This window comes from Myiozetetes cayanensis, unplaced genomic scaffold (genome assembly GCF_022539395.1).
Source record: "Myiozetetes cayanensis isolate MyiCay16 unplaced genomic scaffold, myiCay2020 scf26, whole genome shotgun sequence".
NCBI lineage: Eukaryota > Metazoa > Chordata > Aves > Passeriformes > Tyrannidae > Myiozetetes > Myiozetetes cayanensis.
In genome coordinates, this window is record NW_026087477.1 from 1,324,005 (window position 1) to 1,350,359 (window position 26,355).

The window sequence follows — 26,355 nt, forward strand, 5'->3', positions numbered from 1 at the left end:
TGCTCAGGTGACCTCTTGGCTGTAGAAACAGGACCTGGCAGGAGGAAAAGCCCTTCCCCTGCTCACCTGGACACAAGTGGGCTCTGCCAGTTCTCCAGGGAGGGGGAACCACAGCAAAGCACTCCCTCTCCTGTGGCACAAGCCATGAAATAACCTGTCCACAAATGAGATGGATTTTTCTGTCCCCAGGGTGGTATCTAGGAACCTTTCCTGTCCATCCCTTCCCAGGGAAACCCCTGGCTGAAGGCTGAGACTGATGGATGCACAGTGAGAGTGGGTTGTGTTGGGCTCACACATTGATCCCTGATGGAGAAAGCTCAGCTTGGAGTGGGACAACACTGGCCTCTGGTTGTTTGGATGTGACAAAAACAAACAAACAAACAAACAAGCCCACCCCAAACACTTGACAGGAGCAGAGGATTGAGATTCTGGGGTCGGGACACGAGAAACCAGCTGGGACCAAAACGCAACACACGTGATTCTTCCTGAACACCAGCAACACATGACACATGGTTCCCCAAAAAAAGGAGGGCCCCGAGGGGTGTGGGTGGCAGCTGGGAGATACATGCTGGTTGTACTCTGGTTTTTCCAGAGGGTGGAGAAATCCCTGCCAGCCAGTTCGGGGTGTGGTGACTTGGTCCACCCCAGAGATGCTTCAGGTTCCTCTCCGGTGAACAAACCCAACAACCTTCTCCCCACTGCTCTGGTTTCTTCAGTCTGAAAGGAACCAGGTGGGTTGTCCTTCGGGTCCTGAGCAACCCTGGAGACAGTCTGAGCTCCACATCGCTTGACTTGTCCCGTCAAGAGCCCCCCCAGCACGAGTCAGGGCTTCAGGAAACCTCCTGACAGCTCCTCTGTCCATCCAAAGTCTCTCCCCTCATGGATGGGGCAGGCAAAAGCATTTCCTTTGCAGCTCCCACGTCCTGGATTGACTCTCTCCTTCCTCTTTTCCAAGGGGATTGTCCACAGCTCCAACCCCATCCACAGAGAGCTGGAGAGACAACAACCAAGCTGTGGGGTGGGAAGGTGGCCAGGACCAAGGATGAGCCGGTTGTCGACGATGCTGATTGTAGAAAACCAAATAAACTGGCAGAGGGATGAAGAGGAGGAGGAGGGAGCGAGGGAGGGATGCCCAAATCTCACCTCTCCTTCCCATCCCCTCCCTCCTCCCGAAACAAAGTTACTGCTCTGGTTGTTTTTGTAAAAGAAACCAACACAAATCGAGTCCGTGCCCGGCGCGTTCCTGCCCTGCCCTCACATCCCGGAGAGGCTCAGCAGGGCAGGAGCGAGGAGAGGCCACACCCAGAGCGGAGAGGATGCCCAGGGGGACGGGGCTGCGGGGCTGGAGGTCCCTGAGGACAGGCGGGTGGAGCCCCGCAGGAGCCGCTCCTCCCCCGCCACCTGCAAGGGAAAGGAAAAGCGTCACAGGGCTGATGGTGGAGTCACGGAATGATTCGGGTTGGAAGGGTGATGAAGGATCATCTCATTCCACCCTACCCTCCTGCCACGGGCAGGGACACCTTCCACCAGCCCAGGTTGCTCCAGCCTGGCCTTGGACACTTCCAGGGATCCAGGGGCAGCCACAGCTTCTCTGCCCAACCTGTGCCTCACTTGGGTTTCTCTGAGGTTTGGGGAGCAGCAGCTCCAGGGAAACCCTCGGGATCTCCAGGGTTCCGAGTCCATGCCCCGGTAAATGTCTCTCCCGCATTCCAGCGCCCTGGAAAGCGGTGAAGGAATCCCGAGGCCACTTTTTCTCCACCTCCCCAACCCGCTGCTCTGTGCAAACAGGGGGGAGGGAGGCCACTCAGGTGGTTTTCCCAGCGAAAGGAACATTGGAAAGGTTTAAGATGAGCCGTGTTTGGAAGCTCCCAGAAGGTCCCAGCGGCCCAGCCCGAAGCCCACGCTCGGTGCTCGGAGCCTGGGCCACAGTGACAGCCCGTGTCACCTGAGCCTTCAGCAAATCAGGGCCACCCTTAATTATTCAGTGGTAGAACAATTCAACCTGAAAATTACTCTGGAGGGGGGCGAGCCAAGGTCGTTTTGTTTCTTTTGAAAGTAAAACATCGAGTGCCTGGTGCTGCCACAGGCGATGAATGGATCTGCTGTTTGCTTTCAACCACTGCAGTTTGAGATTATTTTGATAGTAATTAATTTGCTGCTGGACTGGAACCTCTCCTCTGGAATTTTTCTGTGCACACCATAGTTAAGCCTCTGTGTTTTGGCCTCCAGGATCCTCATCTGAGGGAGGATCTGTGTCCTGGGAAGGGGGAAATGATGGTGTGAAGCTGCTCTGAAGGAAGGTGAGGAGCCACGTCGGTGGTCCTGGCTCCCTTCTACATCCCTGAAAAAATCTGTGGATTTCCCAGGACTTTTAGAAGAAATGTGGGAAGGGAAAGGAAGGGAAGGTTTGGGAAGGTTTGAGAAGGTTTGGGAAGGTTGGGGAAGGTTTGGAAAGGTTTAGGAAGGGAAGGTTTGGGAAAAGAAGGTTTGGGAAGGAAAGGTTTGGAAAGGGAAGGCTTGGGAAGCTTTGGGAAGGGAAGGTTTGGGAAGGAAAGGTTTGGGAAGGAAAGGTTTGGGAAGGGAAGGTTTGGGAAGGGAAGGTTTGGGAAGGGAAGGTTTGGGAAGGTTTGGGAAGGTTTGGGGAAGGGGAAGGGAAAGGGAAAGACCAACAGGCAGGAGGGCAGAGTGAGGGACAGGAACTTGTAGCTCTGAGCTTGATGCTGGGGAACAATAAGCCAGGAGATGCAGAAGAGGGTGAATCAAGGACTCCAGGAGGTGGAGGGGAGGTTGGATGTGTGTGCCTGGAATGACACAGGTGGAAGAGGCAGCTGAGCTGAGGGTGGGAGGAGCCACAGACACAGCCCAGTATCTCGTGGGGCCAGTCCAGCCCTGTCCTACCTTGGTGGGCTGGAGGTGCTCCAGGATGTTCTCTCTGAGGGTGGCCACGGCCCTGTTGGCGTTTCGCTCCTGCTTGTACATCTGTGTGGTGGGGGGGACGGAGGGGGCCCCAGCTGAGCTCAGGTACGTCCCGTTGCCAAAGGCCTGGATGGCGTTTTCTTGGGAAAAGAGACGGAGGAAAGGCTCGTCAGGGCGAGGCAAAAAATTCCCCGCTCCGGCCTCCTTTGCCTGCACCTCTGAGGGTCTGCTGTGCTGGGCACCTCCAGACTCCTGAGGAGCAGGGCCTCTCCGTGCCCCCATCCCGAAGAAGGCCCCCCCGAGGGTGCCGGGGTGCCGGGGGTACTCACGGAGACACGCGTTGTTGGTGAAGAGGTGCAGGAAGGCCTCGCACTCGTCCTGCCGGTTCCCGCTGGCGTTGCAGGTGCACCAGGGAGCGATGCTGGACGTGGAGTTGTCGATGTAGTTGGGGGTGATGGGGCTGCCTGCGGGGGGAATTGTTGCCACAGGGTCAAAGCCCTCTGTGGTGGCAGCAGCACAACCCTCCCAGCGCTGCTGTCACCCCTCTGCTTTGCTCCCAGGGAGGAGAAAAGGGGAAGTCACCACCCTTTTGGTCATCCCTGCACCACCACCAACAGAGCTTTCAATCAATTAGAAAGTGCTCTCAGTCCAAGGAATGGGTGTTTTCTGGGAATTCACGTTCCCTGAGAACATTCATAGAGTCATGGAATGGTTTGGGTTTGCAGGGACCTTAAAGATCGTCCAGTTCCACCCTCTGTCATGGGCAGAGACACCTTCCACTAGTCCAGGTTGCTCCAACCTGGCCTTGGACACTTCCAGGGATCCAGGGGCAGCCACAGCTTCTCTGCCCAACCTGTGCCAAGGCCTCCCCACCCTCCCAGCCAGGAATTCTCTCCCCATATCCCATCTATCCCTGCCCTCTGACAGTAGGAAGCCATTCCCTGTGTCTTGTCCCTCCATGCCTTGTCCCAGGTCCCTCTCCAGCTCTCCTGGAACCCCTTTAGGCTCTGGAAGTTGCTGGAAGGTCTCTCCAGAGCCTTCTCCAGGAGGAACATTCCCAAACTTTCAGGTGAGGCCGCCCCAGTGCGGAGCAGAGCGGGACAATCCCTTCCCTCTCCAGCTGGCAACGCTTTCCCTGACACTCGATCCCTCTCTCCTCCCTCCCTCCCACCTCTTTTTTATTTCTATCTCTCTCTCCACCTCCCATTTGACTTTGGTAATTAAACAAGATGCGATCTGACCCCCCCATACCGATGATGCCGGTGTAGGCCAGCAGGCAGGCAGCGTAGCTGTCCCGCCGGCACCCGCTGGCAGCCTGCAGGGACGGCTGGCAGTTGAACTGGAACTCTGCATAGCGGGACCTGAGGGGAGCACAGCACAAAAGGGGATGGATTAGCACAGATATTTTGGAGGGGGAAAAAAAATAAAAAAAGAAGATATAACAGCCTGCTGGTGGTGTTGGTAAAATCCTTTGGTGCTGCGGGTGCTGCCAAACCAGCTCGAGCTGATGTAATTTTACATTCACCCGCCCCAACAAACCCAGGAGTAGTTTTTGAACAGGTTCTGTGGTTCATTTTTTAACAGGATTCCTCTGGGACTAAAGGAAAGGTCCAGTCTTGGGAGAAATGGTTGTTGTCTGCTGTGTGAGGCTGGGTTTTGAGGGAAGAGCTGTTGCCGGCAGGGAGGGAATTCATTCTGCGTTCGTCATTTTTAGCTTTGCCTAAAGACCCCCAGCTTTCATTTTGGTGCTGATTTGTTGGAACAGGGAATCACCCTGGTCCAGTTTCTCTCTCTTTGAAGACTCTAAACTTAGCTGAGGTCACCTCAGCCCGAGAGGAATGTCCAAAGGCTCAGATCTGGAATGTTCTACCCATCACCTGCTCCTGTCCTCTTCTGCAGGCCCCGGTTTCTAGGAGAAGGTTGGACCCTCTGGAGCCTGTGGAGCAGGTAGATCCAGTTCTTTACCACCTGATTCTTTAGGGATGAGCAGTTTTTGGCACATGGTGGTGTTTGGACATTGTAGGATATCTGAGACACCCACACAGGGGGCTTTCAGGTAGGACCTGGTGGAGATGCAGCTCCATCTGGACAGGCAGGAAGGGACCTCAGACACTGCTGACACTTGAAGGCAGAGCCCTTTTGATGCCAACCTGCAGTGTCTGAGCTGTGAACTGACTTCAAAATGTTTGCCCTGCCTGGGAAACTTCAGAAAAACCTCCCAGACAGCCTCTCTTTTCCAGACATTTTGTTGGTGTTCCTGGCCGGGGTCAGAATTCCAAGTTGCACTTTCCTGCCCCCTTCTCTCCTCCTCCCCAGCCTTCTCCTCTTTTTTTTTTTTTAACCTCTTCTCTGTTCCCATATTTGCCCCACACCAACCCCTTTCTCCTGTGACCCCAGGAAAACTCTTCTTGCCCAAAAATTTGCCGCTTTTAGAGGAGGGAGGTGCTGCTGGCAGATTTTCTATAATTTGATACAATCCAGGCCAGCAGAAGCCACCCCTCCAAGCTGGGAAATCCAAGGGGTTCCAGCTGGGAAGGAGCTGCAGGAGGAGGACTTGCAGGGCAGGCAAAATGGAGGGTTTTACTCCGTTTCTTTATGATTTATTCCTCGTGGTTTCTGCACCGCCGGCTCTGACCAGGTCACACGTCAACCCCTTGCTCCTGCTGTGCCTCTAGAGGATATTTTACATTTTATATTCAGAGGCCAAGGCAGCAGATAATTAACAGCTGTGCTGGGGCAGGAAATGGTTTCCAGCCTCCTGCGGGGGCAACACTCTCCCCTTTGAACCTCCTCCTCCTCCTCCTCCTCCCTGCTGGGCCCTCTTGTCTTGTCAGGGAGAGGGCAGGGCCATTTCAGATTCCAGGCTCAATCTTCCATTCCACATTCCCTGGGTACCAGGGGACATCTGAGCCAGGGCTGGGGTGGCTCAGGGGCTTCTCATCCTTCTCAGTCGTTGTCCCTCATCCACGTTTCTGGGGTGCAGGGGGATGTTTGTCCCAGCCCGTCCTTCCAACAGGGTGTTGCTGCTCTCACCTCCCTTTTGTGAAAATACAGACTATTTTAATTGTAATTTAGAGGATGATGTGCTGGTGGGCGATGGCTGCTGGAAGTTCAGCTCAGCGAGTCCCAAACCCCACAATAATTAAGAGTCAGGGATAAGGTTGGTGTGTCCTACACTTGTTCTTGTGCTTTCCTTCTCCAGGTGTCTGCTCAGGGCTCCAGCTGCCCCCCAGGGCACCGGGCTGGGACCACCACGCTTGGTGCTGTTGGGGCCTCCCATCTCCCACTGCCAGATGGGCTCTGCTCCCGGGAGCTGTGTGTGGATTGGCCTTCTGGAATATCAAGGACTTTTGGAGAAATACAGGGGTGAAAACAGCACAGAAGAAGGAAAAAGGCTGTGAGTGAGCACATGGGATGGGTCTGCGGGGTTGGATGGGAGCAGAGCAGCAAACCACACTGACCACAGGCTGAGTGGTGGATCTGGAGTGACACTGAGACCCTGAGCCTCCTGTTGCAACCACTGGAGCTTAGAATTATGGAATGGTTTGGGTTGGGAAGAACCTTAAAGATAATTTTGTCCCATCCCCCTGCCACGGGCAGGGACACCTTCCACTAGCCCGGGTTGCTCCAAGCCCCATCCAACTTGTCCTGGGACACTTCCAGGGGTGGGGCATCCACAGCTTCCCTGTGGCCTCCCCACCCTCACAGGGAACATTTTCTTCCTAATATCCAATTGAAATCTACCCTCCTTCAATTTAAAGCCATTCCCCCTTGTCCTTCCCCTCCATGTGGGCTGCTGTGGACTAGGGGAGTGGACAGCGAGGAGATGGATGGGTGGAAGTGGCTGCAAACACCCCACCCCACATCCCTGCATGGCTCACACCTTCCTGAAGAAACTCACTGCACAGGATAAAGGGTGTGAGATGCCAGGATTGGTGCGGACCATCCACGGATCAGGAGACCCAGCTTTGCCACAGAGACCCGGAGCGGGTCTTTCTTTAGGACCAAAGACAAAAAAAAAAAAAACAACTTAGAAAAAGCCTAAAAAGCTGCAGCAAGAACATCTCAAATCTTCCTCTGTCTGTGTAAAATACAAGGATATGGATTATGGGAAGGAGCCAGCAGGACAACAGCCTGTCAGTGGGACGTGGTGCGAGACCCAGCTTTGCCACCGAGACCCAGAGAGGGTCTTTCTTTAGGATCAAAGCCAAAAAAACAGAGAAAAGGTCTAAAAAGCTGCAGCACGAACATCTCAGATCATCCTCTGTCTGTGTCACGCCCCTCGTGTATGACACAGGGGTGTGGACTGTGACAAGGAGCCACTGAGGCAACAACCAGGTGGGACGGGGGACCCTTCGCGTGAGCGCACCGGAGCTGTCGCCAGCGGACGAGCCCCTCGGGGCCGCGTCCCCACGCGCGTGGCCCTTACCTGCAGACGTAGTTGTCCCGGCAGGAGTCCAGCGGCGCCAGGCAGTTGGGCTTGTCCTTGGCCTCGTAGGAGCAGGCGGGCACGATGGTCTGGCGGCGGCGCTCGGCGCAGGCCGTGTCGTCGCAGGGGCAGAAGAGCAGCTCGTGGGTGTACTCGGGGGGCACGCGGTCGAAGAAGCGGCGCAGGGCCTTGTGGCACTTGGAGCGGTTGCAGGAGTCGGCACGGGCCGGGCGCCGGATGCACAGGGACACGTACTCGGTGCGCAGCCGCTGGCACAGCTCGTCCACGTTGCAGGCCTTGGCCGCGTCCAGGCACCGGTTCACCTGCGTCACCTCGTTCTCCGACCCTGCGGCACCGGGGATGGTTTGGGGGGTTTGGCAGCCAGATCCCACCCTCCCACCAGCGGCACCACCCCTGCAGATGTGTTTTATAGATTGTATAATATAGTATATAACATATATTATAAATAAAATATATATGCTATATATTATATATTATATATTATATGTTATATAGATTATATGTTATATAGATTATATGTATTATAGATACTATAGACATTATGGATATTATAGACATTGTGGATATTATAGATATTAGATATTATATATATTCTATGTATTACAGATACTATAGACAGTATGGATATTATAGATATTATCTATTATGTATAATAGATATTATAGATATGGCTGTTATAGATTTTATATATTTTATCTATATTATCTATATTTAAATATATCTATATCTAAATATATCTATATAAATATATATAAATATATCTATATTTATCTATATTATAGATAAAATATATATTATAATATAAAATTTATATTTTTAAAAATGTATAAAAATATATTTTATCTATAAGATAGATAAAATAATATAAAATAAATAATATAATAAATATATAATAATATAATAAATATAATAAAAATAATTAATAAAAATATATATTATGTATATAATATACATAATATATACATTATAAATTATTAATGCTATATATAACATATAGTACATATATTATACATACTATATATATATATAGTATATATAATATATTATGTATGTGATATATATTGTGCATAATATACATAGGTATTATACATACTGTATATATAATATATATTGTACGTTATTTAAATATATTGTATAGCTGATAATATTAATGAAATACATTGTGCATTATGTGACTAATATGATAATTAATATAAATAATATTATTAATATAATAATATATTGTAATAATTATACATTGTAATTATAATTATATACTATATAATTATTTATAATTATATAACTATATATAATTATAATAACACGGTATTATAGCTTATAATTAATGTTCATTATATAATATTACATGTAATATATATATTGTATATTATATCATATATTATATTGTATATTATCTTGTATATATTATACATAATAATTTTATATAATATAATATATAATTAATTATAATATACAATATACTAATTATACTGTATTAAATATTAATCATATACTTTCTAATGACATTATAATTACATATTATGATTATTAATTATATTGTCACATTATAATATTATTTAGCTAATATTTAATTATAATGATTATTCTAATATATTAACAATCTTAATATATTCTATAGTTTATATGGTTTATAGTCTATATTTCATTCTGTACTATATATTATATTTTACATGTTATATATATTTCATGTATTATGTATGTAATATATATAAAATATACATATATATCTCACATATATATATATATTAAATCATTCCTGAGGGTGGTACTGAGGGAGGTTAGGTTTGGAGTGGGTGTGGCAGTCTCAGGTGATGATTGGAGTTGGTAATTAGATAATCAGATAAAAGCAAGAGACTTTGTTGCCTCGGGCACACTTTGGAAAATATTGCTGCATAAAGAGAGCGGGTTTTGCTTTCTAACACTCAAAAAGAGTCTGAGAGGGTTGTTTTCCTGCATCAGCCACAACCCACTCCAAAAAAACAGTGTCCAGGTGAAGCCCTCCTTTGTTTGCTGTGTCCTGGCAGGCCCAAATCCAACTTCCCATACTCATTTTTTTCCCAAGAAAAAATCACTCCCCCCTTTTCCTGTATTTAATAAAATGAAGCTTTGCTCTACCCTGGGTAACTCATAACACTTTTCCAGTGGGAACTGGAACTTGAGGCCTGGGAAAACAGGAGCCATTAGAAACTGCATCTGCTTGTGGCTGTGACTGCATCCAGCAATTGGGATCTCTAATAATTGACCCTTTTTTTCCCCAAAAGTTGCTCAAAACTAAGCACTGAGTCAGTGGCAAAGCTGGGTCTGCTGATCCATGGATGGTCTGCACTAATCCTGGCACCTCAGGCTCCCTATCCTGTGCAAGGAGTTTCTTAGGGAAAGAGGACCTGGAGGGTCACACCAGGCTTTGGTCCATGCCTAGGACCTGCCCAGCTAAGCAAGAGCTGTTTGGGTCTCGAAGTGCCACAGCAGATCTTTCACTTCCCCCATCCAGACCAGTCCTGACCAGCAAATCCATGTCCTAGGAAGTAACAGCACCTTCCCAGGATGGGATCAGAGGTACCATCCCACTTGGAGCCCCTGGCACCTGATGCTGCCTGTATGGGACACTCCTGGGTCTGTCCCCACAGCCTCTGCAGGGTCACCCCTTCAGTGGCTTCAGCAAATTCAACTCTGGATTTCCACTCTCTTAAAGAAGAGGAGAAAGGATGTCCCAGTCTGGGTGGGAGAGCAGGGGTGTGCTGTGGGGACATGGGGATAGTGGAGGAAAACGTGGAGCGTGGGGAACAACCAGGAAAATAAGCAAAAATTGTGGTGATGAATGAAAAAACAGCAGGAAAAGAGGGATCTCATGAGTTTTATGCCAACAGCCTCCTCTGGAAACGTGGGGAGGAAGTAAGGGGGAAAGGTCTTCCAGGTGCCTCATCCCTGGAAGCATCCAAGGCAAGATTGGACAGGGCTTGGAACAACCTGGGCTAGTGGAAGGTGTCCCTGCCCATGGCAGGGGGTGGAACGAGATGGGCTTTAAGGTCCCTTCCAACCCAAACCATTCTGGGATTCTGGAATTCTGGGATTCTGTGAAAGGTGTTTGTGTAACACTGGTTGGAGGGTCCTTAGAGATGGAAGGGGGTCTGTTTTGTAGAGTTGTGGCAGGAGTGGGTCGGGATATCAGGCTCTGTTTGATCCCACAGGTAAGACAAGGAGCCTCCAAGCATGAGGGAGAAAATGAAGCTGAAGCTGATTTTTCCCTCTCTGAATTAAGCCCAGGACCTGCAGCACACCAGGACTTTCTGCCCAGCACAGGAGGGAAAAATCCTCAGCACACTGAGCAAAAATCCCCCGAAATGACAAATTCCCAGTGCAGACTCAAACCCTATCTTTGGCCAGGAGTTAAAACCAGCCAGTCACTGCTGACAAGTGCTAAAACATTGACAGTCTCCCTGAGCACCTCAGAGCTGGCTGTCCTCCTTTATTTCCCTGACATTATCAGATGCTCCTTCTCCCGGCATTTATTTTTCCCTTCCTGCTGTCCCTGCTGTTTACAGCGAGCTGCAAGTCAAATTCTGAGGTTTTTTTCAGGTGAAACTTTCATTTGGAGTGTTCCCACCACCAAATACTTCCCTTTAAAAATGCCCTGGGAGAGGTAATATTGTCAGAGCCCCGGTTTATGCCAGAGACCTGCCAGCCAACGTGGAGGAAACAGTTCCTTGGAAGGGTTTCATTATCCATTCAGTCCATAAATCACAGGGAACACGCTGGATTTTCTCCTCTTCCCACTCAACACCAGAGGATGTGCTTTTTAAATCACTGCTGCAATTAAGAGTGGAGGGGATATGGCTCCATTTGCACACTTTTAGGAGCGGCCATTCATTGTTTATGTGAAGTTTGGTTTAAAATACCCGTTGCTCTCCGTTGGTAAATGGTCGTGGGGGTGTCTTTTGTTTCAACAAGTGCTGGGGAATTTTTTTTTTTTTTGTAAATTTGAAAGAGGATCCTTTGGCAATGCTGATTACGTGACCCTGGACACTGGACAGGCACAGGGTGGCAGGTTGTAATTCGTATTATGGTTGGTGTAAATAGGGAAAAACAGGTTAAAGCAAGAAAATTCGTGTCCCTTAAGTGGATGCTAAGTCCTCTGATGAATCCCTGCTGCTCCGGGCCCATTTGCTTTGCTGCCCGAACGATTTCAGTCTGCCTAAAAAACGTGCTAACCGTGCATACAAATCCCCATGCCCGGATTTCCCCCTGCTCTGAAGCCCCCGAGGACTCTTAGGAAAAGGTGGAAAACTCCATTAGAAAGGCCATGACCCAGCAAACAGCTTTGGCCACGCTCCAGTGTCCACGCTCCGGTCTGTCAAGTGGAGTCAATAAGAAGAGCGGGGAGCACCTCCCATCCCTCTCCGGTTTGATTGTCCAGGGCTGATGGGTTAATTTGCTCCTGGACATTTCTCCCGGCCGTGGCAGGGACTGAGGACATCCATCAGCCGCAGGGACCTGCTGCTCCTCCTCGCCTGGGTGCCCTCCAGCTGTGATGTCACCCCAGAGCCAGGGCCACGCTGGGGAAAAGCTGAGGCAGGACAGATGTTTTGGCACCTCTGCCAGAGCACATCACCTGCTCCCAGACAGGGAGTTTTACAGCAAAAATCACTGTTGGTGGAGCTCCCCCACGGCTGGGGCAGGGCCTGGTTGGTGATGGATGGGTTGTTGGCCGACCTTTTAACTGCTGAGCCCTGTTTGTGCCTTCCAGGGGTTAAAAGGTGTCAGGCAGCTCTGTTTAAGTTGTTAAGGGGATTACACGGTGCAGGGCAGAACAGGGGTCTGAGGTTGCCCTCGGGGCATGGGGTTACAGGCTGTGTCTGGGATCAGCCCACAGAGTGGGTTATTGACCTTTTTCCCTGCAGAGTTTGACCCTGTGCCTGATGAGGAAGCACAAGTCGAAACCCAAGCAGCTCCTGTTTGATGAGATGTCTGCCAGGCCACAGATCATCCACCTGCTGTGGAGAATGAGCCCACTGGAAGGGGCCTTCTTACCACATCCCTCCCTCCCTCCCAGCCCTTTTTTTCCCTACCCATCTAACAGACACAAAAACAGCCAGAAGATGAAACCACGAGCGGTTCTTCCCACTACACGTGACATTTCAGCACAGGAATCACAGGCAGCTCCTTGGAAAAGCAACTGCTGGACCTGAACCAGGCAATGCTCACAAAGGATTTCCCTGTCTGTAGCTCTTCCACAGCCAATCCCACCCCCCCCACTCCGCCCAGTTTGAACCAGTAAGAGCAGCTCCCCTCCCACCTACCTGCGGTGATGGAGGCCAGGCGGACGTAATCGAAGCCCCTGCTGAACGGCTCGTAGGGGGAACTCTCCAGGACATTCATTCCTGGGGGGACAGGAGAAGCTGGTGAGAAGGCAGCTCGGGCTCCTGAGGGGTGGCTGGGGTGCACAAGGCTCAGAGGCTGCAGTGCAGGATTGTTTGGTGGCTCCAAGCACCGTAAATAAATCCCCCGAGTCACAGGGACTGGTGCGTGGACACATCCTCGGAGAAAGGAGTAGGATGGGACTGGCTTTTAAAAATGTATCTCAACTTCGGAGTAGGGCAGGGAACTGTTGAGTTATAATCCTCTGTAGCTCAGGCCACTCCCCAGGCATTGTCACTGAGGACACCAAGCTGTGGGGCAGGGTTCAAAACACCAGCTCCCTCCCCACGTGGGGTTTCCATCACCACTCTGCCTCTTTCCTCTGCCTCCCTCCCTGGGATATGATCCTCCCCTCTTTCTAGGGCTGTGTGTGTGTGTGTGTGTGTGTGTGTGACAACACCACCCGTATTTATTACCACCTCTCCCTTTCTCCTTGCCATTATTACTTGGCACGGAGCTAATGAGCCACAGCTCCCGCAGGAACTTCCCCTCCTCATTTTCGAGTCTCCGGGAGGCTGATTTTATTCACAACGGTCTGTCCTGCCCCGTCATCCTGACGGATCCCACGGAATATTGCTGAAGCAAACAGCCCAGCATCAATTCCTTGCTTTATTGCACATTTAGATGGATGTGGAACAGCAGCTGGGATAAAAGGACTATCAAACCTCACGCTCCGGGCATATGCTGATCTCTAGGAAGAAACGGCTCCCAGGATACACAACGGCCTGGAATTACCACAGGTGCATTACAAGGCAGCTTTTAGACCTCCATTGAAATATCCCGCCTCGTTACCCACCGGAGAGGGGCCCATTTGCACGTCCCAGAGTCGCAGTTTTATGTCCTGATGATAAAGCACCTTTATCAGTGGGTTGTTATCGGGTTGTCATCGTGTTATTGTGTCTCTAAACTGGGGGAAGGTGGCTAAAGGCTTTGGAAATTCCCCGGGCACACGCTTCCACGATTGTTTTTACAAGAGGGCTTCTAAGAAGCATTCTGCAGCCTCCTGGGTACCTGTGAGTGAGAGACAAAGCTCTGTGCGGATTCCTTTCTCAGTCAATTAAACGTGTAAGGACTCCGGGGCTGTTATGAAATGTATCACCCCGGGGAAATTAAGGTAGGGAAACAAAAGGTTTGGGGGGGTGAATCTGCACTGCAAGTGACCTCAGTCATGGGAAAAATGTGAGGTTCAGGACAGGGCAGGAGAGAGAGGGGCAGAGTCTTGCCAGCCTCCTAAAACAGCCCTCTCATCCCAAAGGTGGAAGTCCCAAGTCTCTGGGCAGGAAGTTCATCCAGCCCATCCAACTTCTATTCTGCATCTGGAGACCCATTCCTGGCCTCTGCCAGCTCTCTCTCCTCTTCCTTCTAGTGCCAGGTGTCCTTGGCCAAGGCAGGGGGTTGGAACTGGATGATCTTTAAGGTCCCTTCCAACCCAAACCATTCCATGTCCCAGAGCTGGAAGTTCTCCTGACCCCACTGTCCTGCACAGCCACGTCACAGATGAACCCTGTCCAAAGGTTTAGCCATGAAGGTCAGCAGGGAAGGAATGGTGACACAGCCCATTGAGATGAATGTCCCTGGATTGCCACCTCTTCCCCAGGCTTCACTTCAATGGAAACCAATCCCTCCAGCATTTTTGTGGGAAAAATTGCATCCTGGAGGGTGCTGAGGCCTCCCAGTCGGTTCACAGCACTGTGCTCTGCACCCTTCAAGCTGTGGCACCTGAAAGCTTTCCAGGAACTTGATCAACCAGTTCCCATTCCCAACCAGCTCCCATTCCAGAAATCCTGTGCATTGTATTCTCCATCCCCTTTGTTTTGCTTGCCCTCCTGGCCCGTGGTCTCACCCCTGAGCTTCTCCTTCCAGGTTTCATCCAGCAGGGTTTTATTAATCTATTTCCTAGCCCGTGGCTGGAAGGGTTCTGTTTTATTCCCCATTTTAATTTTCATGGTGCATAAAACCCCTCCTCTGCCTGACAAGGAAGAGTTACGGCCGCCGAGGTGCAATTTTATGGCGACTCCTAAAACCTGTCAAAATCCAAACTTACTGAATCCCGGCCCTGGGAACGCTTTAAATTCCAGCTCGATGTCACCAGCCCCAAATCTTCACTAACCCAAAGACACTGGTGCGTTCCAGAGGCTCCAAGAGAGTGATGTTTTTTTAAAGCTCGCGCCGTTTTTCCCTCTTTGCCTGTGCTTTATGCGGTGTTTCTGCCAAATCCACGGTGCTCGTGGGTCTTGGTTGACGTCCTTAGATGCAAAAAAGCACTGGGCATTTCCCCAGGAAAAGATCTGAAGGTATGTTGGGAGTGTCATAAAAGAGGGGGCAATTTAAAACAAAAAAAAAAAGAAAAAAAAAAGGCAGGAGGTGCCTTGGATTTTCAGGATTGCTTTGCCCAAAGTGTCATTGCCAGGGGGGTCAGTAGAATCATGAAATATGTTGAGTTGGAAGGGATCCACAAGGACCATCCAGTCCAACACCTGGCCCTTCACAGACACCCCAACAACCCCACCCTGTGCCCCAGAGGACCATCCAAACCCTCCCGGAGCTCTGGCAGCCTTGGGGCTGTGCCCACTGCCCTGGGGAGCCTGGGCAGTGCCAACCACCCTCTGGGGGAAGAACCTTGTGCTGAGATCCACCCTGAGCCTGCCCTGGCACAGCTCCAGCCCTTCCCTGGCTCCTGTCAGTAGGTCCTGAGAGGGAACAGGAGGCTACAGGAATGATCTCACTCTGCAGGAGCTCCGCAGAAAAGCTCCGTGAGCAGCCCCCTCTCCGTAAGGCCGCCAGGAACCATCTCCCCCCGCAGGACTGACCTTCCATGAGGGTGTGGTGGATGCTCCAGTAGACACTCAGGCAGTGCTTCTCCTTCTTCATGCCCCTCTTGCACTTGCAGCCGTAGAGCTGGCTGGACAGCAGGGCGCTCACGGTGCTCCGGCACTGGCTCTTGGCGCCGGGGCCCAGCTTGTTGGCGCCGTTGCCGGCGATGCACTGGCGCAGCGTGCGGAACTTGGCGCTGCACACCGGGTCCGTGGTGCACGACTCGCCGGCCTGGAGGCAGTCCCTGCTCGAGCCCGCGGCTTCTGCCATACCCTCTGCAAGGAAAGCAGAGTCACGGGGGCATCCTGAGCTGGGGAGGGACCCACAGGGATCGTCCAGTGCAGCTCCTCAGCCCTGCACAGACACCCCAGCGATCCCACCCTGTGCCCCAGAGGGTCATCCAAACCCTCCTGGAGCTCTGGCAGCCTTGGGGCTGTGCCCACTGCCCTGGGGAGCCTGGGCAGTGCCAACCACCCTCTGGGGGAAGAACCTTCTGCTGAGATCCACCCTGAGCCTGCCCTGGCACAGCTCCAGCCCTTCCCTGGCTCCTGTCAGTAGGTCCTGAGGGGAAACAGGAGGCTACAGGGACGATCTCGCTCTGCAGGAGCTCCTCAGAAAAGCTCCATGAGCAGCCCCCTCTCCGGAAGGCCGCCAGGAACCATCTCCCCCCGCAGGACTGACCTTCCATGAGGGTGTGGTGGATGCTCCAGTAGACACTCAGGCAGTGCTTCTCCTTCTTCATGCCCCTCTTGCACTTGCAGCCGTAGAGCTGGCTGGACAGCAGGGCGCTCACGGTGCTCCGGCACTGGCTCTTGGCGCCGGGGCCCAGCTTGTTGGCGCCGTTGCCGGCGATGCACTGGCGCAGCGTGCGGAACTTGGCGCTGCACACCGGGTCCGTGGTGCACGACTCGCCGGCCTGGAGGCAGTCCCTGCTCGAGCCCGCGGCTTCTGCCATACCCTCTGCAAGGAAAGCAGAGTCACACGGGCATCCTGAGCTGGGAAGGGACCCACAGGGATCGTCCAGTGCAGCTCCTCAGCCCTGCACAGACACCCCAGCGATCCCACCCTGTGCCCCAGAGGGTCATCCAAACCCTCCTGGAGCTCTGGCAGCCTTGGGGCTGTGCCCACTACCCAACCAGCCTCTGGGGAAAGAACCTTGTCCTGAGATCCACCCTGAGCCTGCCCTGGCACAGCTCCAGCCATTCCCTGGGGGCTGTCCCTGTCCCCCCAGAGCAGAGCTCAGTCCTGCCCCTCCTCTGCCCCTGCCCAGGCAGTTGGAACTGCAGTGGGGTCTCCCCTCAGTCTCCTCTGCTCCAGGGAAGAGGTGTGAGGGTTGTGAAGCAACCCCAGGCTGGGAATGGATTGTGTCTCCCACAGCTTCTTTCTTCTAGGTTGCCTGGAGAAGCTGTGGATGCTTCACCCCTGGAAGTGTCCCAGGCCAGGCTGGAGCAACCTGGGCTAGTGGAAGGTGTCCCTGCCCGTGGAACTGGATCTTTAAGGTCTCTCCCAACCCAACCCATTCCATGATTCCATTACAGGGCTAGCCTGGATTATAAGTGACAGAAACTCATTGCTGGTGCTTCCTCTTTGCTTCTTGGAGCACAAAAAGCTTCCTAAACCCATTCTTCCCCCCTGTTCTCTACCTAATTCCTGCTCTCCCAAGTTAACAGCAGCCCAACCCTAAGGAGATCCCCCTGGCAGGTGATTTCCCTGTGGCTGTGCCTCCCTGGAGCTGTGAATGGCTGTGTGTGGGAGTTCTGACACGGAATCAGCCCCACCTGTGTCCCAGGAGTTGGTCCTCGTTCCCTGTCAGCACATCCCCAGGACTCCCATTTTTGGGTTTGCCGTGGCTTTTTCCAGGATTTTGGAAATTCTCTTCAGAGCTACTCGCGAAAATACAGAGGGGTTTGTTCCCTCTGTGGAGAGGAGGGGACCAAAGCATGGGGGGAAGATGTTATTTCCATGTGTACATCAATAAATTAATGGATCAGGGCTCAGTGGAGCTGTGTCCCAGCGCCTGGAGCAGCCCAATTCCATGTTATTAATTGCCAAAACAGGCTGGACACATCCCAACTGACTCCTTAGGGATGTTCCCACCACCCCAAGGCTCACAACAAAGGCAGGGCCAGAGGCTCAGCTGTGCTCAGCAGGGCATGGTGGCATCCAGGTGGTGGAGAGGAGACAGGGCCAGGACAAGGGGAATGTCCCCCCTTCCAGCTGGTGGGATGCTCTGGAGCGTGGTGACACAGGCCAGGCACGACTGCACCACGGCCTGGGGGGAGTGCTGAGGAGGGAAAGCTGGGTTATGGAAGGGGACAATCAGTTCCAGAGGCTGGAAAATGTAATTTTTGGATCCTGCTACCACTATAAAAACAGAAACTGCTGCCATGACCTTGAAGGAGGATTTCTCAAACAGCTCCCAAAGGAGCTCCCTGTCTCTGACATAACCTGTCTTCCCTCTGGATGGGAACCAGAAGAGTTGAGGATGGATAAGGATGGGAACCAGAAGGGTTGAGGATGGATAAGCTGGAGGCACCTTCTGCTTTTTGAGCCACCCCAGTGTCTGTTACTGGTGAGACCCAAGTTAGACAATATGAAAAAACCCTCCCTCCTGAGAAAACTGTGAGTCCCTGACCTCCCCCTCTGGGGGTTTCACGGAATCTCTGCTCTCTCCAGCATCTACTGATCTCTCCATAAAGTCCCTTCTTCCACCTTCCACCTCTCTTTAATTTCTGCACCTCCCCAGTCTGGTGTTGGAGCCTGGTACACCCATTTCTCCTCCCTCAGCAGTCTCAGGGTGTTTGCTGAGAAGGAGCTGCCTCTGCTGCTCTTGACTAAAGTAGCAGCTGGAGCGCAGATATTTCAGTGATGTTTATGACAAACTTTAGGTGAACCCACCAGGAGGTTTCCTCCTGAAAACGTCCCAGTGGCATCTCAAATGCAGAGCCTTTCATCAAAGCCCAGACTATTTCCAAGTGCCTCGTGGCCAATGCCAAGTTTTCAGGTATTTCAAATCTCGCACGGCCTCGGATCCCACTTCTCCTACCCCTGATTTATTCACAGACCTGGTTTATTCAGCACTCAGGGCTTGTTTGGATCTGCCAAATGCGGTGAGAGGAATTATTTCCAGCGTGCAGGGAAACTCTGCCTTGGGCTGTCATATATTCAAGAACTCTGAAAACAAGGAACGAGTTTCCCTGAAATATCACTCGGGCTGCGATTTCACCGGGATCCATAAAATATCTGAACACATCCGAGCGGAATCCGTAGGAATAAAGATGAAAAGTGCTTGGCTTGTTTCACCCTGCCTTTCTCCAAAGGGAGAGGATGAGGATAAAGCAGGGCAGGTTGTATTCTGGAGGAGATGACTTTGTCAGCGTCCTGTCAGCCGCTGGAAAAGTGGGTTAAAGCACAAATTATGACCTTCCTTCCCCTTCCCCGCTCCATGAATCGCAGAAGATACTCCCCAGGATGGTTATAAACACAACCAGCCTGTAAAAGCTGTAAAACACTTCGGGACCCCACTTCCAATAAATCCAGCAGATTGACCATTAGAGACAATTTTCCCTGAGAAATTTTTTAAGTAAATATATCCTCGAGCTCGAGGTTTGCTCCGCAGAACGAAGGCCAGGGGTGAATATTTACAGCATAAAAACACCCCTTAATTCAGACTTTATGACCAATGCCCCTGGGCTACATCACTTAAACCCCAAATTCAGGGGCTTTTGGTGTTAGGGGTGTCTTTGCAGCTGAGACAACACAACACCATGTTTCCCTCCTCACACGGGGAGAGTCATTTTATGCAACATTAAGGCAGAGCCTCTTAGGGGGAAAAAAAAGATAAATAATAAATCTCTGTGACTTATAAAATGGATGGGGCTTCCTACCAGGCAGGACAGGAGCAATATCAGGTGTCCTCTCCCAGAAAGATGCAGTGGCCTCTCTGCTTTTCCCTTCTGAAATAGCTCCTTGTGGGCTTTGTGCCCCGGGAATTTTCATCCTCCCTGACTGAAAATCGGGATGTGCGCCGGGCTGGGCTTCCCGTGCCTCTGCTTTTCTTCCAGCTCCCCCTGCTCTCTTTAAAAGGCCATTTGTCTGGAGTTTTATCCCTCTCTCGCTGCTAATTTCACGCTGTTTACGGTGGGCAGATGGAGTAATGAGTTTGTTTTCCCATCCTGGGCTCCACATCTGTCTCCGCTCCCGCTCACCTCGGTGACGCTCGCGCTGAGCTGCTCCTCCCGCGGGAGCCAGAGCAAAACCTGGCCCTTCCCATCTCCACAGACCCTCAGTTCCTCTCATGCAGTTTTATTTTGCCGACCCAGAGGTCTGACTCTCCTCTAAGGAGATGATTTCCTTCCTCGAGGAGGTGCAGGTGGGGTTAAAGGAATGTGAAAGTGACCCTGTGTGGGCTGGAAATTGTGAATAAAATACCTGGAGAGCACCAAGGTGAGATCCTGCCACTTTCTGATCCAACCAGTGCTTGGGCTTTGGAGGTTTTGGGAGGAACCAAACCAGTTCAACCTGAGGTTTTGGGCTACATCCCTCCGGTTTTTATATGTATTAGGTGTGAATATCTTTACCCTCATGATTTGAGGGGCTGGAGCGTGTGCAGGGAAGGGAACGGAGCTGGGAAGGGGCTGGAGCAGCAGGAACAGCTGAGGGAGCTGGGGGGGCTCAGCCTGGAGAAAAGGAGGCTCAGGGGGGACCTTCTGGATCCCTAAAATTCCCTGGAAGGAGGTTGGAGCCAGGTGGGGGTCAGGCTCTGCTCCCAGGGAACAGGGACAGGAGGAGAGGGAACGGCCTCCAGCTGTGCCAGGGGAAGGGCAGGTTGGACATCAGCAGGAATTTCTTCCTGGAAAGGGTGGTCGGGCACTGGAAGGAGCTGCCCAGGGAGGTGGTGGAGTCCCCACCCCTGGAGGTGTCCAAGGAATGCCTGGACATGGCACTCAGGGCTGGGGGACAAGGTGGGGATTGATCCAAGGTTGGACTCGATGATCCTGGAGGTCTTTTCCATCCTAAATGACTCTGTGATCCTGTGATTCACACACAGCCCTCCACAGTGATAACACTGTTATTATTTCCATGACAAGCTGTTGACACCAAAACATTTGGTGTTTGCTTTTACAGTGTTTGCTGCTAAGGCAAGAATAACCTCCCAAAATCTCCGAGAAAGCAACAGGAGTGGTTTGCTATTCCTTTAGCTTTGTTTTCAGCCTTGTTCTGCCTGCAAAGGTGGGTGGATGTCTTCATGAAACCACAGAATGGTTTGGGTTGGAAGGGACCTTAAAGATCATCCAGTCCCACCCCCTGCCATGGGCAGGGACACCTTCCACTAGGCCAGGTTGCTCCAAGCCCTGTCCAACCTGGCCTTTTCTCCAGATCTGATCTTCCAGCCAGCACAGAGTCCATGTAAATGGCTGGGAGAGGACACTGCAAGGAATTTTTGCATCCTGTGCTGGTGTGTGAGAGACACCTGCAGAAACAGGGTCTCAACATGAGGTGGGCACCAGGCCATCCCTCAGTGTCCAGCTGGTAGAAATGGCCACCACTGGCCACTCCCAGGCTGGGCCAAATTAAATGGAGCACCAAATTAAAGATGTTGGTGCTTTCTAATAGACAACTGTGATTCCAGCATCCCCTGGAGCTGACAGGATCAAGTTGTTACACACAGTCCTCCTGGAGTGAAAAGTGATGGGAAATGGAGTCTTGAAGAAATATTCCTCATATTTCCCAAATATCCACAACCCAAGAGTGATGAATGAGCTGGGATAGAGATGAATGAGGTCAGGTGGGCAATGCAGGTGGTCCCTGCTAAACCTTGTTTGCACTGTGGGGTTTTTTTATGCCATGACTTTAGAGCCAAACACTCAGGATCACTCCAGGAACAAACTCCTGTGCACAGCTCAAGTTTCCTTTCTCATTTACAGCTGGAATAGCTGCAGAATGTGCAGAGCAGCCCCAATAAACACCTTTGTTTGGGGTCCTTCCCCCAGACCTGCTCGGGAACAGCCCTCCCAGGAGGGGCCACACGCCTTGTCCAGAACTCACAGCTGCCACCTGGATTCCACAGTGCCCCGAAATCCCCTCTGGGATTTCCAAGTTTCCTTCTCTTCCCTGTGCTTTGGTCTGATCTCAGTGCTCTTCAGTGCTCCATGAACACCTCAGGGCTGCCTCACCATTTTTTTCTTTGCCCCTCTGACCTTTTCTCCCCTCCCTTTCAAGCCTTTTGTCTGTATTTGCTCCAAGCAGGACTTTACAGGAGCTGGGGAAATGCAAACAAACACAGTAATGTTCACTGAGGGTTCCCTTCCCCTCTAATAACTGATCCAGGCAGAAGAGAATTTACTTGTCATGTGCAATCAAACCCAGAGGGAAACACATCCCTCTGGTCTCTCTTCCTGCTCAGCACAGATTTCTCCAGGACACCCAGATGAAGCCAGAAAACTCTGAGATGTCCTGCAGGTCAAGACCCCTCTGTGAGGGGAATTTTATTAAGTAAGACATGGAATCAGAGAATCATGGAATGGTTTGGGTTGGAAGGGATCTCAAAGATCATTCAGTCCCACTCCCAACCATGAGCAGGGACACCTTCCACTAGCCCAGGTTGCTCCAACCTGGCCTTGGACACTTCCAGGGATCCAGGGGCAGCCACAGCTTCTCTGTCCAACCTGTGCCAGGGCCTCTCCACCCTCCCAGCCAGCAATTCCTTCCCAATATCCCATCTATCCCTGTCCTCTGGCAGTTTGAAGCCACTTTCCCCTTCTTTTGTTGCTCCATCCCTTCTCCAAAGTCCCCCTCCCAGTCTCTTGGAACCCCTTTTCTCTCCAAAGCCTTCTCCAGGCTGAACAACCCCAATCCTGTCTCACTGCCCTTTGGCACTTTTAAGAGGATCTTCCCTGCCCTGTGAGGACTCACAATGCAAAGAAAGAGTAAAATATTATGGCCACAAGTGTGAAATGAAAACCTAAGAGGGCTCAGGTGAGTTGGGTTTTAGACATCTGAGATGAACTCAACAATCCCTCATTCTCCTTGGACAGCCCTGGATGCCTCTCAGTCATTTCCCAAGGGGGCAAATGTCCCTCTGGCTTTGATGAAGCCTGAGAAGATGAAGCCATTTATTTGTCTCCCACCAATCCAACAGCTGGAACTTGGGCTGGCAGAGAAAAAAAAAAAAAAATAATAATAATTGTGGGCTGGGGCATCAGTTGCTGGATTGTGTCTGCAAACTTTCCAGCTGGGAGAAAATCCAGAGCCCTCTGGGGAAGTCACATCGTGTCTCCATTCCCCTTAAGGAGAAAAGAATTCACCGTGAAAAGCCCTCCTGATAACTTGGGGTGAAGTCTCCCTCGATATCGTGGCTCTCCTCCACTCACACATCCCTTCTGACAGGGCTTCAGCCTTTGTTTCCTAAAGATGCCTCTGGAATGTCCCCAGTCCTGCTGGGCTGACTCAGCCAGAGGAACCACCAAATCAGCTGTGAACAATATCCCTGGGAAAGGAGGAGGGAAATCAGCCCATGGTGCTCAGTGCCTGACCTGGGTGCAAATAGTTGTGTATCTGTCCCAAATAATTGTGTATCTATCCCAAATAATTTTGTATCTACTCCAAATAATCATGTATCTGTCCCAAATAAATTTAATCCATCTGACCAGAAACAGGGTTTAAAACTTTGGAGCACCCAGGGATCCTCCTGGGTACCTGTTACTCTGAGATATTGGGGCTTTCATACACCGAGTTTTGGCAGAGAACATGATCCATGTCACACGTTTGGGGACACCACGATATTGAGGCACTGGGAAGCTTCAATCCATCCCTGATTTCTGCTGGAGCAGAGATGCTTCCCCCCATCCCACAGCTCACCAGCTGTATCACCAACAGCACTGGGGTTAGGGGGGTTTGTGATCAGGAGGATCTTAACACCTAAAAAGAAGAATCCCATCCCAGTGGGATAACTGGGATATCAGCTCCTTGGATGTCCAGATAAGAGCACAGATAGATGGATAAGTCTGGCTGGGAGCAGGGAAAACAACTGAGGTCTCCAGGGCCACAGATGTCTAAAGAATTAAGCAGATACATGTAAGACCACAAATTCCACCTAAATCTGACTTTAAAATGTCCTGGGCAGTGGCAGAGTCACGAAAATTCTCTGGTGAGCCACAGTGCAGGGAATTTAGAACCAGAACAGCTCATTTCTAGGTCTGACTCTGGCTGGGTCTGCTCAATCACAGCCCTTTGTCCTCTTCCCCCTTTCTGACCTCTCCTGTTCCTCCTCCAGAGCTGTCCTGGTGTGCTGGGCAGGGCTCAGCCACATCCCTGCTCACCCTAAAGGTGATGATAGTGAGGAAAAAGGTTTCATTCCACGTCCTCCTGTGGCTTCAAGTCTGGTTTTTGACCTTCACACAGAACCATGGAATCATTTAGGTTGGAAAACCCTCTAATGTCATTGAGTCCAACCGTTCCTGCAGCACTGCCAAGGCCACCAGTGACCCCTGTCCCCAAGTGCCACATGCACAGGGCTTTTAAATCCCTCCAGGGATGGGGATTCCACCATTTCCCTGGGCAGCCAATTCCAACGCCTGCCCATATTCCAGTGCCTGACCAGACTGCTGCAGAAAGCACATCCCAAGGAAGGTGACTCAGTGAGAATATTGAGGATTCTCAATGTCCAAAAATTGACCATTGCTGGTCAAATAAAGGTTTATTGTTTGTTACAGGATAATTTAATAGAAGAATCTCTAATAATGCAGTCTCGGAGTACCCTGGATGATCCAACATCCGACCCCAGCATTGCTCTTTCTCTCCAAGGCAGCAACCATCGACACATTTCACATGAGTCCATTGATCCGTTTTCTTCATCCCCTGGAAGATTTGTGACCTCTGCAATACATTTTTCCCGATCTCCCAGATCCTCTGGAATAGCTCAGGGCTGTAGTATTGACACCACTCATTTTTGGATCTCTGCTGTCAATTCCAGAAAGCTCTGACCTGGCTGGATAAGCAATTCCCAAACCTTCTTCCAGTGGCACAGTTAAAAGCCTTTTTTTCCCCCCTTTTCTCTTTTGATGGGGCCTCCAGAAGTTTATTCTCTGCAGTGCTTGGGGTGAGAGGAATCTCTCCTACCAGATTTGCAAAAACACTCTCGGGTTCTCAGTTTTCCTGGTTTACACACTCCCCAAATTCCATGGATGCAGCTGGAAAATGAGAGCTCAGCACCCTCCTGCCTCCTCACAGACAGACGAGCTTTTCCTCTGGGAATGTTGAATCTGGGCTTCATCTTTTGTTGAGATCCATTTACCCCACCGGAATATTTTCCATCGACATCCTCTGCAGCAAAGACATCCCTGTGGACACGAGGATGCTGTTCCCAGAACACCCAGTCCACAGCAGTTCTGCCACACTGGCCTGAGCCATTGACAGAGGGATTCCAGTGGCCAAGTGGTTGATCTTCAGGGTGAATATTCCAGCTGAGGTTGGAAGGGACTCTGAGCAATGGGATGTGGTGGAAGATGTCCCTGCTGGCTGCAGGGGATTGGATTTGATGACCTTTAGAGGCCTCTTCAAAACCCAAACTATTCTGTGGCTCTGTGGCCCAACTTGCCCAAGCTCAGGTGTTTGATTTTCCCTGTCTCTTGCTTCCCAAACCCTCCAAGTTCCCAAAACTCCCACACTGGCAGCCCTGTCTCATTTGAAATCCTTCTTCATAACACTCCAGAAAGACCAGACCTCTGATTTAATTCCAGGAGCCAGACTCTGCCAATCTTCCCTATCTGCCCAAGCAGCATTCCTGTAACCACCTCTGGCTTTGGCAGGGTCTGTGTGGATGTCAATTTATTTATACTTTCTCCCAAACCTCTCACACTTCTGATTTTAAATCAGATTTCTCTTGCCATGCCCCGTTTTTTGACCCTTCTTGTTGTCCCCCTGGACCTTTCAGGAGATCATCTCCCTGCACTGCAGGGCCCTCATTTCCTTCAAATAACTCCTGCACTTTCCTGTCCAAGTCAAAACCCAGAGGGAAACCTGCCCAAGGAACATCTCCCATGGGAGGGGGGCATTGGAAATGCAGCTCTCCTTGGTCAGGGCAATTTGCCAAGAGGGGCAGATCACGAGATAAAGGCAAATACATCTCCAGCCACTGCCTTCAAAACATCTCCCTCTCCACACACAGGGGGAAAGAGATTTCCTCTGAGGATTCCTGTTGAGTTATCCGGGATCTAACCTCCATCTGAGGGACTTGTCCTTCTTTCCTGCTGTTCCCAGGGGCAGGGATACTGCAGAGGCTTCTATTTTTAACAATTACTGTCAGTGTTTGCAGATAGTCCAAGCCCTTCCCTTAATTTCTGCCTCATGAGCAGAGGAGCTCATTTCTGGAGGCTGAAGAACTGAGGGCTTATGATCTGACAGCCCAGATTTCCATGCCTTGCTCACCAATTCCATTAAAAACATCTCAACACTGGTTTATTTTTCCTTCCCCCCCCCCCTTTTTAATCAGATTCCTTTTTTTAGTGACCTTACTCATAAGCCAGGACCTCCCCTATCACTTGACTGGGATCCACCTGCACTGCTGGTTGTGTTTTATTTTCAGTTTGCTGAAGTTTTAGCTTAACTTGACCCCCCTCCTTTAATCCCAGTCCTCCTCTTCCCTGGTCTAAACTTCTCAGTGTATCCCTTTCCTGCTCCTGATTCCACCACATTCTTTAAGGATAAACCTGGAAAAGGATTTACACCAGGGGAGGAAATAAAAACAGTCCACAATCTTC

The 26,355-nt window shown here is 50.8% G+C and overlaps 1 protein-coding gene across 2 annotated transcripts in view; it reads right to left on the reverse strand.

Moving 5' to 3' along the window:
• Positions 1-327: 327 nt before the first annotated feature.
• GFRA4 (GDNF family receptor alpha 4) overlaps positions 328-26,355 on the reverse strand; it is a 63,626-nt gene continuing 37,598 nt past the window's right edge. The window contains exons 2-8 of one of the 2 annotated variants that reach the window (XM_050321061.1): positions 15,592-15,870; positions 12,664-12,744; positions 7,346-7,691; positions 4,168-4,277; positions 3,246-3,380; positions 2,899-3,056; positions 328-1,401 (exon numbers count right to left, since the gene is read on the reverse strand). In XM_050321061.1, the coding sequence (XP_050177018.1) occupies positions 1,255-1,401; positions 2,899-3,056; positions 3,246-3,380; positions 4,168-4,277; positions 7,346-7,691; positions 12,664-12,744; positions 15,592-15,870 (1,256 nt within the window). In that variant the 3' untranslated portion in view covers positions 328-1,254. Of the gene's footprint in view, positions 1,402-2,898; positions 3,057-3,245; positions 3,381-4,167; positions 4,278-7,345; positions 7,692-12,663; positions 12,745-15,591; positions 15,871-16,276; positions 16,556-26,355 lie in introns of both variants that reach the window. The other variant, XM_050321062.1, reaches the window with a different exon arrangement.